At 40.6% G+C, this 18,345-nt stretch overlaps 1 protein-coding gene across 50 annotated transcripts in view; it reads right to left on the bottom strand.

The window, feature by feature from the left end:
• Positions 1–18,345, bottom strand: part of GPHN (gephyrin) — a 689,342-nt gene that overhangs the window by 292,477 nt on the left and 378,520 nt on the right. For all 50 annotated transcript variants that reach the window (XR_013521272.1, XM_078335184.1, XM_078335182.1 and 47 more), the window contains one exon: positions 10,233–10,299. Coding sequence is in view for 49 of the 50 variants with exons in the window: in XM_078335184.1 (XP_078191310.1) it covers positions 10,233–10,299 (67 nt within the window). In the remaining variant the exon portion in view is untranslated. The remainder of the gene's footprint in view (positions 1–10,232; positions 10,300–18,345) is intronic.

The raw sequence follows: 18,345 nt of genomic DNA, 5'->3' as shown, positions 1-18,345 counted from the left end.
GGGCACGCTTCCCTTAGGTTGTAAAACAGAAGACATGTAAATCATCCTTCTACCAATAGTGATGAAACATGCTAAATAGGAATCAATATGATTGTCTAAGCCAACACAGATCTAGAATTTGCTGTACAGTAGCCCTCTGTGGCGTACAGAGTAGGGTTCATGGCAAAAACCTGTGTGTGCCACCCAGTGATGAGTGCTGGAATTTTGGGCCAATAAATTTCAAAATTGAGAGACAGTTACTAGCTTACTATTAAAATTTGAGACTGTCTTTATGACTGAAGGACATAAAATAACCTTGAAACTTGCAATACCCATTAATGTCTTGAATAATCAGCAGAATGCTCTAAAGAGGAAGGTAGTGCCCAGAAGAGCTCTATTATAAAATGGAAATAGTGCATATAGGATCATGCTATCAGAGAAACATAAGGGGGGTACTCACAAGTATGTAGCCACTTTTCCCTAGGGCTGAATTTATAAGCATCTGAGGCTGGTTCCTATGACCACTTGGGTCACTTGACTGATGCCTTGTAAATAGCTCAGCTCTCCACTGACCAAGAAAGATCTGCCTAGTTTATAGAGGACAGTCCAAAGTAAACAGACAGCATCCTGTTTGGAAGGCTGCTACTCTGACTGAAGAAAGTAAAAACAGATCAACTTGATGGGCTGACCTGCATGAAGTGTGCCCTTATGTTTGGGTTTTTACTAACTCATGAGCAGTGTCTAATAGCCTATCTATACAGTGAGGCAGAAGCTGAATAGAAAACTGACCTATGAAAGAAATGCCCATATGGGGTGTGGCCCTATGGAAATCACTCTGGGAGTTTAAGTGGGTGCAGTAAAGTAGCATATGTTGATGTTCATTAGAAGAATTCCCTTCCAGCGTCAAAACTTGATTAGACCTGGGAAGTAGACATCCAAGTATGCTTGCTTGATGTGGGCACTTGATCCCATGAGATGAGTAGACACCAGGGCACTGCAGCATGCCAAGATGGGCTGAATCCAGATATATTCCTCTTGTCCCCTCTGAGGCATAAAATGCCAATTCTAACTTTCTGTCTGCCAACAAGACAGACAGACACCACAGAGGGCTATGAAGCAGATTCCAAAGACGGAAGACTCTGTACAGAGCTAGTAAGTCAGACTGATGCTGGTAGCTTCTAGATGCTCCTAGTGGGTCCTAACAGAAATAGACGTTTGCTCTTGACAAGGTTTGGCTCAGCTGGAGGTAGATGCAAATGCTCAGAGGAGTATAAAACGACCAGAACAGAAGATACTGGACCAATTTGGATTCCTGAGTCATATTTCTTCTGACTGAAGAACACATTTTCATCCTAAGTGTAATAACTTGATAGACAATAGAATGGGTGATTGAAATATTTGTTGTCTGGGGGGGAATTCAAGATGGCGCGGTAAGAACAACTCAGGATTGCAGCTCTCAGTAAAGCCGCATTTCCAGATGGATCTTTGTTGCCCAGAGAACGGGAAAATTCCCAGGTGTAGGAGAGACATGGGATGCTAGCGCAGCTGTTTCGGTGGGTGAGGCCGCTTTGGCCGGCGCCGCAGCGCAGCGGCACTCTGCACACTCCGCACAAAACGCACTGGTCTGGGTGCCCTGTTAAACTGGCAGTCTGAGATTTGGAAGGGCAGATTAGCATTTCCATCTGATTAAACAGGAGTTGGACAGTAAGCCAGACCAGGAGATTCCTGGGAAGCGGTGTTTGACCCAGCACAGTAAGTTGCTGCATGGGAAATAACACAGATCCCGGTGCCCTATCAGCAGGCGATTGAAACACCTGGGAGAGAGTCAACAGTTCAACTTAAAAAAAAAAAGCGCTCTGAGGCAGGGAGCCAGGTGATCAGGCTTGGTGGGTTTCTCCCCCACAGGGAATAACAAAACAGTGATTCGAAATGCTCGGGGTTGAGAGTTTCACTGCGGGCACAGCTGAACCCAGAACGGTGCAGCTCAGTGGAGGAGGGGCATCCAACATTACTGAGACAATCCGCCCCTACTGAGATACACTCCCACTACTGACACAGCCTGCCGTTGCCAAGGCAACCCACCACAATAGAAAGACTCTGCCACAGGGCAGAGACTGTGGAAACAGGGCAGAGCCCACGGCAGCAGGGCGGAACCCATGGCAACAGGGCAGATCCCATGCCAGCAGGGCGGAGCCTTGGAGGGAAATAGTGACTAGACTGCCTCCTAGCTGGGCAGAACAGTGCAATGGATACTCATAAAGAAAGCCCTAACTCCCCGAGACAGAGCATCTGAGGGAAAAAAGGGGTTTTATGAGGTCTGCTGCAGTGGACTTAAACGTATCAGCCTAACAGCTCTGAATGAACAATGGAGCTCACAGCTCAGCACTTGAGCTCCTATAAAGTACAGACCGTCTTCTCAAGCAGCTCCCTGACCCCTGTATATCCAAAGAGTCACCTGAAAAAGGACTGATCAGACCGACCTTTGGCGGGCATCATTCTGGGACAAAGATAGCAGAAAAAGAAACTAGTAGCATCCCTCACTGTTCCGCAGCTGCTACAGGTGTACCCCAGACAATCAGGGCCTGGAGTGGACCTCAGCAGTTGTACAGCAGAGGGACTAGACTGGTAGAAGGAAAAGCAAATAACAGAAATACTTCATCATCAACAATCTGGGCGCCCACTCAGAGACCCAGTCGAAAAGTCAGCAACTAATCAGACGACAGGTGGATAAATCCACAAAGATGGGAAGAAACCAGTGCAAAAAGGAGGAAAACACCTGAAACCAGAAGACCTCACCTCCTACAAAGGACCAAAACTCCTCACCAGCAAGGGAACAAAGCTGGACGGAAAATGAGTGTGACGAAATGATGGAATCAGACTTCAGAACAGTAATGAGAAACTTCTGTGAGCTAAAAGAACATGTTCTAAATCAATGCAAAGAAACTAAGAACCTTGAAAAAAGATTCGAGGAAATGCTAACCAGAAGGGACAAGTTAGAGAGGAATATGAATGAATTGAAGGAGCTGAAAAACACAACACGAGAACTTCGTGAAGCATGCACAAGTTTGAACAGCCGAATTGACCAAGCAGAAGAAAGAATATCAGAAGTCAAAGATCAACTCAATGAAATAAAATGAGAAGGCAAGATTAGAGAAAAAAATGCAAAAAGGAATGAACAAAGCCTCAAAGAAATGTGGGACTATGTGAAGAGACCTAACCTACGTTTGATAGGTGTACCAGAATGTGACAAAGAGAATGAATCCAAGCTGGAAAATACTCTTCAGGATACTATCCAGGAAAATTTCCCCAACCTAGCAAGACAGGCCAATATTTAAGTCCAGGAAATACAGAGAACACCACAAAGATATTCCGCAAGAAGAGCAACCCCACGGCACATAATCGTCAGATTCACCAGGGTTGAAATGAAGGATAAAATACTAAGGGCAGCCAGAGAGAAAGGTCGGGTCACCCACAAAGGGAAGCCCATCAGACTCACAGCAGATCTCTTGGCAGAAACGCTACAAGACAGAATAGAGTGGGGGCCAATATTTAACATCCTTAAAGAAAAGAACTTTCAACCCAGAATTTCATATCCAGCCAAACTGAGCTTCAGAAGTGAAGGAAAAATAAAATCCTTTGCGAACAAGCAAGTACTCAGAGATTTTATCACCACCAGGCCTGCTTTATAAGAGCTCCTGAAAGAGGCACTACACATAGAAAGAAACAACCAGTACCAGCCATTCCAAAAACATACCAAATGCTAAAGAGCATCAACAAAATGAAGAATCTGCATCAACTAACGGGCAAAACAGCCAGCTAGCATCAAAATGGCAGTATCAAATTCACACATAACAATATTAACCCTAAATGTAAATGGGCTAAATGCACCAATCAAAAGACACAGACTGGCATATTGGATAAAAAACCAAAACCCATCGGTGTGCTGTATCCAGGAAACCCATCTCACATGCAAGGATACACAAAGGCTCAAAATAAAGGGATGGAAGAAGATTAACCAAGCAAATGGAGAGCAAAAAAAAAAAAAAAAAAAAAAGCAGGAGTTGCAATTCTTGTCTCTGATAAAATAGACTTTAAAGCAACAAAGATCAAAAGAGAAAAGGAAGGTCATTACATAATGGTAAAAGGATAGATACAACAAGAGGAGCTAACAATTCTAATACATATGGACCCAATACAGGAGCACCCAGATATATAAGGCAAGTTCTTAATGACTTACAAAGAGACGTAGACTCCCACACAATAATAGTGGGAGACTTTAACACTCCACTGTCAATATCAGACAGATCAACCAGACAGAAAATTAACAAGGATATCCAGGGCTTGAACTCAGACCAGGAACAAGCAAACCTGACAGACATTTACAGAACTCTCCACCCCAAATCCACAGAATATACGTTCTTCTCAGCACCACATCACACCTACTCTAAAATTGACCACATAACTGGAAGTAAATCACTCCTCAGCAAATGCAAAACAATTGACATAATAACAAATGGTCTTTCAGATCATAGTGCAATCAAGTTAGAACTCAGAATTCAGAAACTAACTCAGAACCGCACAGCTTCATGGAAACTGAACAACTGCCTCATGAATGTTGACTGGATGAATGAAATGAAGGCAGAAATAAAGAAGTTCTTTGAAACCAACAAGAACGAAGACACAACATACCAGAATCTCTGGGACACATTTAAAGCAGTCTCCAGAGGAAAATATATAGCAATAAGTGCCCAGATGAGAAGAGTGGAGAGATAAAAAATTGATACCCTATCGTCAAAATTGAAAGAGCTAGAGGAGCAAGATCGAAAAAACTCAAAACCTAGCAGGAGACAAGAAATAACTAAGATCAGAGCAGAACTGAAGGAGATAGAGACAAGAAAAACCCTTCAAAAAAATCAATAAATCCAAGAGCTGGTTTTTTGAAAAGATCAACAAAATAGACAGACCACTAGCCAGATTGATTAAAAAGAAAAGAGAGAAAAACCAAATAGATGCTATAATATACGATAAAGGGGAAATCACCACAGATTCCACAGAAATTCAAACCATCATCAGAGAATATTACAAACAACTCTACGCACATAAACTAGTAAACCTGGAAGAAATGGATAAATTCCTGGACTCCTGTGTCCTCCCAAGCCTAAACCAGGAGGAAGCCGAAACTATGAACAGACCAATAACAAGGTCTGAAGTTGAGGCAGCAATTAAGAGCCTACCACACAAAAAAAGCCCAGGTCCAGATGGGTTCACACCAAATTCTACCAGACACACAAAGAGGAGCTGGTACCATTCCTTCTGAAACTATTCCAAATAATGAAAAAAGAGGGAATCCTTCCCAAATCATTTTATGAGACCAACATCATCCTGATACCAAATCCCAGCAGAGACCCAACAAGAAAAGAAAACTTCAGGCCAATATCCATGATGAACATAGATGCAAAAATCTTCAATAAAATATTGGCAAGCTGATTGCAACAGTACATCAAAAAGCTTATCCACCATCATCAAGTAGGATTCATCCCGGGGATGCAAGGCTGGTTCAACATACGCAAGTCTATAAACATAATTCACCACATAAACAGAACCAAAAACAAAAATCACATGATTATCTCAATTGATGCAGAGAAGTCCTTTGACAAAATTCAACAGCCCTTTATGCTAAAAACCCTCAATAAACTCGGTATTAACAGAACGTATCTCAAAGTAATAAAAGCTATTTATGACAAACCAACAGCTAATATTATACTGAATGGGCAAAAACTGGAAGCATTCCCTTTGAAATCTGGCACTAGACAAGGATGCCCTTTCTCACCACTTCTATTCAATATAGTACTGGAAGTTCTAGCCAGAGCAATCAGGCAAGAAAAAGAAATAAAGCGTATTCAAATAGGAAAGGTGGAAGCCAAATTGTCTCTATTTGCAGACGACATGATAGTATACCTAGAAGACCCCATCTCCTCAGCCCAAAAACTCTTGAAACTGAAAAGCAACTTCAGCAAAGTCTCAGGATACAAAATCAATGTGCAAAAATCACAAGCATTCCTATACATCAATAAGAGACTTAAAGAGAGCCAAATCAAGAATGAACTGCCATTCACAATTGCTACAAAAAGAATAAAATACCTAGGAATACAACTTAAAAGGAACATAAGGGGCCTCTTCAAAGAAAACTACAAACCACTGCTCAACGAAATAAGAGACGACATAAACAGAGGGAGAAACATTCCATGTTCATGGTTAGGAAGAATTAATATTGTGAAAATGGCTATACTCCCCAAAGTGATTTACAGAATCAACACTATCCCCATCAAGCTACCATTGACTTTCTTCACAGAATTGGAAAAAAACACCATGAACTTCATATGGAACCAAAAGAGAGCCTGCATAGCCAATTCAATTCTAAGTAAAAATAACACAGTGGGGGGCATCACACTACCAGACTTCAAACTATACTACAAGGCTACAGTAATCAAAACAGCATGGTACTGGTACCAAAACAGAGATATAGACCAATGGAACAAAACAGAGGCATCGGAGGCAACGCAACATATCTACAACCATACAATCTTTCATAAAGCTGACAAAAACAAACAATGGGGAAAGGATTCCCTGTTTAATAAATGGTGTTGGGAAAACTGGCTAGCCATGTGCAGAAAGTAGAAATTGGACCCCTTCCTGACATGTTATACTAAAATTAACTCCAGATGGATTAAAGACTTAAACATAAGACCTGGCACCATAAAAACCCTAGAAGAAAATCTAGGCAAAACTATTCAGGACATAGGAGTAGGCAGGGACTCCATGACCAAAACACCAAAAGCATTGGCAACAAAAGCCAAAATAGACAAATGGGTCCTAATCAAACTCCACAGCTTCTGCACGAGAAAAGAAACAGTCACTAGAGTGAATAGGCAACCAACAGAATGGGAAAAAATGTTTGCAGTTTACCCATCTGACAAAGGGCTGATATCCAGAATTTACAAAGAACTCAAACAGATTTACAGGAAAAAACAAACAAGCCCTTTCAAAAATGGGCAAAGGATATGAACAGACACTTTACAAAAGAAGACATACCAGAGACCAACAAACATATGAAAAAATGCTCATCATCACTGGTCATTAGAGAGATGCAAATCAAAACCACATTGAGATACCATCTCACACCAGTTAGAATGGCGATCATTAAAATATCTGGAGACAACAGATGCTGGAGAGGATGTGGAGAAAAAGGAACACTTTTACACTGTTGGTGGGAGTGTAAACTAGTTCAACCATTGTGGAAGACAGTGTGGTGATTCCTCAAGGCCTTAGAAATAGAAATTCCATTTGAGCCAGCAATCCCATTACTGAGTATATGTCCAAAGGACTATAAATCGTTCTACTATAAGGACACATGCACACGAATGTTAATTGCAGCACTGTTTACCATAGCAAAGACCTGGAACTAACCCAAATGCCCATCGATGATAGACTGGATTGGGAAAATGTGGCACATATACACCATGGAATTTTATGCAGCAATAAAAAATGATGAGTTCGTGTTGATTGTAGGGACATGGATGAATCTGGAGAACATCATTCTCAGCAAACTGACACAAGAACAGAAAATGAAATACTGCGTATTCTCACTCATAGGCGGGTGATGAAAAATGAGAACACATGGACACATGGAAGGGAGTACTACACACTAGGGTATATTGGGGGGAATAGTGGAAGGACAACAGAGTGGGGAGCTGGGGAGGGATAACCTGGGGAGAAATGCCAAATGTGAGTGAAGGGGAGGAAGGCAGCAAAACACCCTGCCATGTGTGTACCTATGCAACTATCTTGCATGTTCTGCACATGAACCCCAAAACCTAAAATGCAATTAAAAAAAAAAGGAAAAAAGAAATAAAAAGAAAAAAAAAAAGAAATATTTGTTGTCTGAAGTTGGAGGAGATAAAGGTATGAAGGGCTGGATTACATGCCTTCATGATTGTGTGATCATATTCAACACGGGGAAAGGGCAAAGAAAGGTCCCTACTAGATAGATTCCTTCACCTTTCTAGGAAAGAAGGGGTTGGGAAAAGGTGCTGATTTGATTTTACTTTTTCCTTTATGACTGTACTTTCTCTTTTCCCCTCACATAATTTCAACTTTCTTTCTTTTTTTTTTTTTTTCCTACCAGATGCAGTAGTCTCAGGACCAGGGCTGCAATTGTGGGTACCAGAAGCAGAGGTGATTCCTAAGCAAGAAACTGTAACTGTGGGTTTAGAATTCCTAAAGTCCTGAGGGGGTAGACCTTCTCTTCACCTTATCTGTCCAAATCAGGGTTGACAGTGAATACAGTTGTACTGCCTAGTGGGTTAAGACAGTCTACTGGTTTTTTACTTATACAGTCCTACTCTGTATGAATAGGAATAGACTATGCAGAAAGAACTTGCTAAACTAGTATTACCAATGGCAATCCAAATCAGCACAGTGGCCAAACCTTACAACTCTTTAAAAGGTAGAAAAGTTTGGGTATAAATAGAAGGAGGAATGGTAGCTGAGGGTAAAGGAATGAATGAATAGGTTATGCAGTAAAGGAAATAATACTGTGCTGGTATCTCCAAAGAGGTTCAGAACAAGAGATGATATTGTTTCTTAGCTCAACTATAACAGATGCATGAAAGGATGAAGTCATACATTGCTGAGACCACTCCTATTTTTGGAATCCAAAAGCCTGCAAACGTGAGTAGCATCATTCTGGGAGGCATTCTGGTCATATGATGATGAACAAGCTAATTGTTAATGTCTGAGACAGACTAATAATGTGCCAGTATCTTTTGACTTTATTTTTTAGGTTATGGCCAAATGTATTGGGAAACTGATTTAAAGCCTTCTCAGGATATAATGTCAATAGAAAATAATTGGCTTGAGGAAGAACTGAACTTAGGAAACCATCAGCTAATTTCTTTTTTTGTTTTTTATTTTATAAGAGGGAGTTCCACTCTTGCTGCCCAGGCTGGAGCGCAATGGCATGACCTTGGCTTACTGCAACCTCCACTTCCCAGGTTCAAGTGATTCTCCTACCTCAGCTTCCTGAGTAGCTGGGATTATAGGCATGTGCCACCATGCCCAGCTAATTTTTTATTTTTAGTAGAGATGTGGTTTCTCCATGTTGGCCAGGCTGGTCTCAAACTCCTGACCTCTGATGATCTGCTCACCTTAGCCTCCCAAAGTACTGAGATTACAGGTGTAAGCCACTACACCTGCCACTATCAGCTAATTTGTATGATACACAAACATATCAACAGTGGTAGATCAAGGTGATAAATTAGTAAATTAATACAAAATTATGAAAATGTGTATAATGGCTTTAGTGGATTAGTTATTTCTCTAAATCTATTCATACCCTACACTGCCTGGGCAAAATCTTAGGCATAATCACACTAATACTACTGCTGTGTCTGTCACATAAATGCCATAGTAAATACAGATGCCCAGAGAAATATGACTGTATTGCCATCCAAAAAAAAAAAAGCCTTGGCCAAAGGCCAGAAGGTAGCTTGTATGTAGAGCGAAGAATTAACAGTACCCAAAGAGAGTCTGAGGGTAAAAATAGTTGCCTTAACTAAGTGGAGATATCTAGGTCCTCAGAATGTCACATGTGACAGGAGTGTCTTTGTTTATTTGATAGTTTTGGCCACTGGACATTCTAACAATATTACTTATAATGGGGACTTTGGGCCACATGGTGTCCGTTCTGGAAGGTACTGGAGACCAACAGTATCAGTCTAATCTCTGGAAGTGCTAAAGACTAATGTTAATTCACATGGGCAAAATATAATGCACTGCAAAAAAAAAACGTGGACATCAAAAACTCAGGTGAGCTTCTCTGATTGGCAGTATTACAAGTATATTATCATGCATGAATGCCAGGAGAGTAAAGCATTCATGACTCTACAGGGAGAGGACAATAGAAGCTCTGTGTTTGGTAGTATTCCTGGACTTTGTCTAATGCACTTCTTCTCTTGGCTGATTTTAATCTGCATCCTTTCCCCATAAAAAACCATAACTGTAAGTATAACAGTTTTTATTCAGTTCTATGTCTTTCCACTTAATTATTGAACCTGAGACTGACTTTGGGAATCCTACAATTGGTATTAGAAGTGAGGGAAGTCTTGTGGAGTGCTCCAACTTTTTGGCTGGCTAACTTTCACAGCTGGTCAAAAGTTCTTAAACTAAACCATTTGTATGTCCAGGTGATTTACCTGAGATCCTTTCTTGCTACCTGGCAGGTTAATTATGAGCGTTTTCCCTCTGATTCCACATACAGGCCTGAAAGAAAAGAGAAAGTAGATGAATACTAAATTGCAATGAATGCAATGAAAACAAAGAACAGTCATTTTATTTTACATGTGAACAACTGTTTTAGGAATAAAATTGTTATCTTAAGACAGTCACTGCTTGCTATACAAATTAGGCATTCTGGTTGAAATTTTTACATTATGGTTAGTATAGCAAATTGGAAAAAACGTACTGAATGTGGAATCAGAATAAATTACCTGCTTTTGAGGACTCTGACGAAGGCTAATTACCTATTTTGTTTAACTTCAGCTTCTGAAGTTAGAAAATATATAAAATTACATTTTATACAATTTTAAGAGTTTGAGATAATGCATTAAAAATGCCTAGTGATATTTATGTTCAAAAGTCTAATACAAAAAGCACTTAAGATTGATATCTGAACTCTTGCTTCTCAAGAAGATTTATATCTGAGCTCTTGCTTCTCAAGAAGAAATCTTAAGTAAAACAAGATTTTTCACAAGTGAATGGCAGAAGGAAAGAGGTTGGAGAGCTCATTCATTAATAGACCCATTGATAATCACAGGCATTTTAAGCTAGAAAGGTCTTTTAGAGATAATTGTCAATTTCCAGGCCATATTTAAACCAACTAGTCAGTTAAGAAACAAAAAATGGGGGGAGGACTCAAGATGGCGCTGTGAGAACAACCCAGGATTGGAGCTCTCGTTGAATCCGCAAACAGTGAGTCTGAGCTGCATTTCCAGACTGATCTTTGTTGCCCACAGAACGGGGAAACTCCCAAGTATAAAAAAGACACGGGACGCCAGGCAGTAGGTCTGCCTGGCGAAGCCGGCAGCCGGGGCGGTGGCGGCCGGCCCTACCCAGCAATCCCCACAGGGTGCGCTTGTCTGGGTGCCCTGTTGAACCGGCAACCTGAGACTTGAGAGGGCTGGACTTGAGACTGAACGAGACTTGGACAGTAGGCCAGCCCAGGGGATTGCAGGGACAGATCGTTTGGGATACCCAGTGGGACGAACAAAACCGCGATTTCAAACTGTCCCGAGCAGACGGTCCGAGATGCTCTGTGGGGGAGGGGCGTCCACCACTACCGAGGCAACCCGCCCCAACTGAGATACACGCCCACTGCTGATGCAGCCAGCCGTTGCTGAGGCAACCCGTCCCTACTGAGATACACGCCCACTGCTGACGCAGCCTCCCGTTGCTGAGGCAACCCGTCCCTACTGAGATACACACCCACTGCTGATGCAGCCTGCCGTTGCTGAGGCAACACGCTACAACGAAGAGACTCCGCCGCAGGGCGTGGTGGAGACCACAGCAGAGCCTGCAGGAACAGGGCGAATCACACAACAGCAGGGCGGAGCCACGACAGCCAAACAGTGGCTAGTCTGCCTTCTAGCTGGGCAGGACACCTAATCAGACATCAAAAAATAAAGCCCGAACCCCCCAACACAGAGCATTTGAGAAAAAAAGGGTTTTTTTTAATGAGCTCTGTTGCAGCAGAATCAAACATAGCAGCCTAACAGCCCTGAATGAACAACAGAGCTCACAGCTCAGCAATTGAGCTCCAAAAAAGTACACAGACTGTCTCCTCAAGCAGCTCCCTGACCCCTCTATATCCAAAAGACTGACATTTGGCAGGCATCATCCTGGGACAAAGATAGCAGAAAAAGAAACGGGTAGCATCCCTCACTGTGCCACAGCTGCTAGAGGTGCACCCCAGACAAGCAGGGCCTGGAGTGGACCTCAGCAGTCGTACAGCGAAGGGGCTAGGCTGGTAGAAGAAAAACCAAGTAACAGAAATACTTCATCATCAACAATCTGGGTGTCCACTCAGAGACCCAATCGAAAAGTCAGCAACTACGCAGACGACAAGCGGATAAACCCACAAAGATGGGAAGAAACCAGCGAAAAAAGGAGGAAAACACCCGAAACCAGAACACCTCGCCTCCTAGAAATGACCAAAACTCCTCACCAGCAAGGGAGCAAAGCTGGACGGAGAATGACTGTGACGAAATGACGGAATTAGACTTCAGAAGGTGGATAATGAGAAACTTTTGTGAGCTAAAAGAACATGTATTAAATCAATGCAAAGAAACTAAGGAACTTAAAAAAAGATATGAAGAAATAACAAGAATGGATAACTTAGAGAGGAATATGAATGAATTAAAGGAGCTGAAAAACACAATACGAGAACTTCGCGAAGCATGCACAACTTTCAATAGCCGAATTGACCAAGCAGAAGAAAGAATATCTGAAGTCGAAGACCAACTCAATGAAATAAAACGAGAAACCAGGATTAGAGAAAAAAGCGCAAAAAGGAATGAACAAAGTCTCCAAGAAATGTGGGACTATGTGAAAAGACTTAATCTACGTTTGATAGGTGTACCAGAAGGGGACGAAGAGAATGAATCCAAGCTGGAAAATACTCTTCAGGACATCATCCAGGAAAACTTCCCCCACCTAGCAAGACAGGCAAACACTCAAATGCAGGAAATACAGAGAACACCACAAAGATATTCCGCAAGAAGAGCAACCCCAAGGCACATAATCGTCAGATTCAACAACGTTGAAATAAAGGAGAAAATACTAAGGGCAGCCAGAGAGAAAGGTCGAGTTACCCACAAAGGGAAGCCCATCAGACTCACAGCAGATCTCTCGGCAGAAACACTACAAGCCAGAAGAGAGTGGGGGCCAATATTCAACATTCTTAAAGAAAAGAACTTTCAACCCAGAATCTCATATCCAGCCAAACTGAGCTTCAGAAGTGAAGGAAAAATAAAATCCTTTGCGAACAAGCAAGTACTCAGAGATTTTGTCACCACCAGGCCTGCTTTACAAGAACTCCTAAAAGAGGCACTACACATAGAAAGAAACAACCAGTACCAGCCATTCCAAAATCACACTAAAAGTTAAAGAGCATCAACATAATGAAGAATCTACAACAACTAACAGGCAAAACAGCCACTTAGCATCAAAATGGCAGTATCAAATTCACACATAACAATATTAACCCTAAATGTAAATGGACTAAATGCACCAATCAAAAGACACAGACTGGCAAATTGGATAAAAATCCAAAACCCATCAGTGTGCTGTATCCAGGAAACCCATCTCACATGCAAGGATACACAAAGGCTCAAAATAAAGGGATGGAGGAAGATTTACCAAGCAAATGGAGAGCAAAAAAAAGCAGGAGTTGCAATACTCGTCTCTGATAAAATAGACTTTAAAGCAACAAAGATCAAAAGAGACAAAGAAGGCCATTACATAATGGTAAAAGGATCGATACAACAAGAAGAGCTAACGATCCTAAACATATATGGACCCAATGCAGGAGCACCCAGATACATAAGGCAAGTTCTTAATGACTTACAAAGAGACTTAGACTCCCACACAATAATAGTGGGAGACTTTAACACTCCACTGTCAATATTAGACAGATCAACCAGACAGAAAATCAACAAGGATATCCAGGGCTTGAACTCAGACCTGGAGCAAGCAAACCTGATAGACATTTACAGAACTCTCCACCCCAAATCCACAGAATACACATTCTTCTCAGCACCACATCACACCTACTCTAAAATTGACCACATAATTGGAAGTAAAGCACTGCTCAACAAATGCAAAACAACTGAAATCATAACAAACAGCCTCTCAGACCATAGTGCAATCAAGTTAGAACTCAGAATTCAGAAACCGACCCAGAACCGCACAGCTTCATGGAAACTAAACAACTGGCTCTTGAATGTTGACTGGGTAAACAACGAAATGAAGGCAGAAATAAAGAAGTTCTTCGAAACCAATGAGAACGAAGACACAACATGCCAGAACCTCTGGGACACATTTAAAGCAGTCTCTAGAGGAAAGTATATAGCAATAAGTGCCCATATGAGGAGAATGGAGAGATCCAAAATTGACACCCTATCGTCAAAATTGAAAGAGCTAGAGGAGCAAGATCAAAAAAACTCAAAACCCAGCAGAAGACAAAAAATAACTAAGATCAGAGCTGAACTGAAGGAAATTGAGATACGAAAAACCCTTCAAAAAATCAATAAATCCAAGAGCTGGTTTTTTGAAAAGATCAACAAAATAGACAGACCACTAGCCAGATTGATTAAAAAGAAAAGAGAGAAAAACCAAATAGATGCAATAAAAAATGATAAAGGGGAAATCACCACAGATTCCACAGAAATTCAAACCATCATCAGAGAATATTACAAACAACTCTATGCACATAAACTAGTAAACCTGGAAGAAATGGATAAATTCCTGGACTCCTGTGTCCTCCCAAGCCTAAACCAGGAGAAAGCTGAAACTATGAATAGACCAATAACAAGGGCAGAAGTCGAGGCAGCAATTAAGAGCCTACCACACAAAAAAAGCCCAGGTCCAGACGGGTTCACAGCCGAATTCTACCAGACACACAAAGAGGAGCTGGTACCATTCCTTCTAAAACTATTTCAAACAATCCAAAAAGAGGGAATACTTCCCAAATCATTTTACGAGACCAACATCATCCTGATACCAAAACCCGGCAGAGACCCAACAAGAAAAGAAAACTTCAGGCCAATATCCATGATGAACATAGATGCAAAAATCTTCAATAAAATATTGGCAAGCCGAATGCAACAGCAAATCAAAAAACTTATTCACCATGATCAAGTAGGATTCATCCCGGGGATGCAAGGCTGGTTCAACATACGCAAGTCTATCAGCGTAATTCACCACATAAACAGAACCAAAAACAAAAACCACATGATTATCTCAATTGACGCAGAGAAGGCATTTGACAAAATTCAACAGCTCTTTATGCTAAAATCCCTCAATAAACTTGGTATCGATGGAACGTATCTCAAAGTAATAAAAACTATTTATGACAAACCAACAGCCAATATCATAATGAATGGGCAAAAACTGGAAGCATTCCCTTTGAAATCTGGCACTAGACAAGGATGCCCTCTTTCACCACTCCTATTCAATATAGTTCTGGATGTTCTAGCCAGAGCAATCAGGCAAGAAAAAGAAATAAAGGGTATTCAAATAGGAAAGGTGGAAGCCAAATTGTCTCTATTTGCAGACGACATGATAGTATACCTAGAAGACCCCATTGTCTCAGCCCAAAAACTCCTGAAACTGATAAGCAACTTCAGCAAAGTCTCAGGATATAAAATCAATGTGCAAAAATCACAAGCATTCGTCTACACCAATAACAGACTTAAGGAAAGCCAAATCAAGAACGAACTGCCATTCACAATTGCTACAAAAAGAATAAAATACCTTGGAATACAACTCACAAGGAACGTAAGGGACCTCTTCAAGGAGAACTACAAACCACTGCTCAACGAAATCAGAGAGGACACAAACAGATGGAGAAACATTCCATGTTCATGGTTAGGAAGAATTAATATCGTGAAAATGGCTATACTGCCCAAAGTAATTTACAGAATCAACACTATCCCCATCAAGCTACCATTGACTTTCTTCACAGAACTGGAACAAACCACCATGAACTTCATATGGAACCAAAAGAGAGCCCGCATAGCCAAGTCAATTCTAAGCAAAAGAACACAGCGGGGGGCATCACACTACCGGATTTCAAACTATACTACAAGGCTACAGTAATCAAAACAGCATGGTACTGGTACCAAAACAGAGATATAGACCAATGGAACAAAACAGAGGCACCGGAGGCAACACAACATATCTACAACTATACAATCTTTGATAAACCTGACAAAAACAAGCAAGGGGGAAAGGATTCCCTGTTTAACAAATGGTGTTGGGAAAACTGGCTAGCCATGTGCAGAAAGCAGAAACTGGACCCCTTCCTGACACCTTACACTAAAATTAACTCCAGATGGATTAAAGACTTAAACATAAGACCTGGCACCATAAAAACCCTAGAAGGAAATCTAGGCAAAACTATCCAGGACATAGGAGTAGGCAAGGACTTCATGAACAAAACACCAAAAGCATTGGCAACAAAAGCCAAAATAGACAAATGGGACCTAATGAAACTCCACAGCTTCTGCACGGCAAAAGAAACAGTCACTAGAGTGGATCGGCAACCAACGGAATGGGAAAAAATATTTGCAGTTTACCCATCTGACAAAGGGCTGATATCCAGAATTTACAAAGAACTCAAACGGATTTACAGGAAAAAAACAAACAAGCCCATTCAAAAGTGGGCAAAGGATATGAACAGACACTTTACGAAAGAAGACATATATGAGGCCAACGATCATATGAAAAAATGCTCATCGTCACTGGTCATCAGAGAGATGCAAATCAAAACCACATTGAGATACCATCTCACGCCAGTTAGAATGGCGATCATTAAAAAATCTGGAGACAACAGATGCTGGAGAGGATGTGGAGAAAAAGGAACACTTTTACACTGCTGGTGGGAGTGTAAATTAGTTCAACCATTGTGGAAGACAGTGTGGCGATTCCTCAAGGCCTTAGAAATAGAAATTCCATTTGACTCAGCAATCCCATTACTGGGCATATATCCAAAAGACTATAAATCGTTCTACTATAAGGACACATGTACACGAATGTTCATTGCAGCACTGTTTACAATAGCAAAGACCTGGAATCAACCCAAATGCCCATTGATAATAGAATGGATTGGAAAAATGTGGCACATATACACCATGGAATATTATGCAGCAATCAGAAATGATGAGTTTGTGTCGTTTGTAGGGACATGGATGAATCTGGAGAATGTCATCCTCAGCAAACTGACACAAGAACAGAAAATGAAACACTGCATATTCTCACTCATAGGTGGGTGATGAAAAATGAGAACACACGGACACAGAAAGGGGAGTACTAAACACTGGGGTCTATTGGGGGGAAAAGGGGAGGGCCAGTGGGAGGGGGAGGTGGGGAGGGATAGCCTGGGGAGAAATGCCAAATGTGGGTGAAGGGGAGAAGGAAAGAAAAGCACACTGCCATGTGTGTTCTTACTCAACTGTCTTACACGCTCTGCTCATGTACCCCAAAACCTAAAATCCAATAAAAAATTAAAAAAAAAAAAAAAAAAAAAAGAAACAAAAAATGGCAAAGCAGTGGAAGACTGGTGTCAAGAATCAAAGGCCTAGATTTTCATATGAGAACTGGAATTATGCTGTCACTAATTGGTTGTGTTATTTTGATTTGGTAACATTATCTCATTTTCATCATTTGAAAACAAAGAGACTATGCTATATTTCAAATTCAAAGTAATGTAAGTATATTCTTCCCCATATGTCTTATGATTGAATTTTTCTTTAACCACTCTTACTCTCTGAAGTAACCTAAAACTGTCTTATATTTTATTACTTTTTCTTCTTGTCCTATTTATAATTTGAAAGAGAAGATTGCCATTTATTTACAACTTTCCATATATCTGAAAATGTTTACTGAATCACCTGCTGGCCTTCTTCTTACTAGAAAAACTATTCATTGTTTCATTAAAAACTTTAAGGCTATTTTCTAACCTTTAATCTTAATGACATTTCTTCAAAATCTGTTTTAGTTTTGGCATTCAGAATTGGAAAAAGTACTTTGGTGACAAAATGGCATTGGGTAATTATATAGTTCTTAACATGTTCATATTTACTTAGGAATCTTGTTTTTCTTTCCAAACTATAATTGTAGCTTTTTGTCAATATGATAGCTAATTATAACATCACAAGTAATATGATTGAAATGTCATCAATATTAAGTTCTCTATTCTCATAAAAGCAGATCTAGCAGTTTATTGAATAAATCTAAAATTTTAACTAAGAGCACAATAAGCCTTCATAGAATACAATATTAGCTACATCAGGAAGTTTGTAGCACCTTTCTTCCTAAAAACTAGAAATGTTACCATAACAATTACTGCATATTATCTTCTCAACATTTCTATGAAGGAAGGACAAATACAGTTACCTACAAAATATGGAAAAATAATTTGAACTACAAAGAATTTGACTGATACACGCCTCTGGGATCTCTGTAATTTTATACAGTAAGTTTATTTCATCTTGTGTTTATTAATGTCCATGACCTTATGCTTATTGATAA

The sequence above is a fragment of the Callithrix jacchus genome, chromosome 8 (genome assembly GCF_049354715.1).
Source record: "Callithrix jacchus isolate 240 chromosome 8, calJac240_pri, whole genome shotgun sequence".
NCBI lineage: Eukaryota > Metazoa > Chordata > Mammalia > Primates > Cebidae > Callithrix > Callithrix jacchus.
Note: the sequence above shows the minus strand (reverse complement) of the source record. Positions and strands in the feature narration are given on the sequence as shown.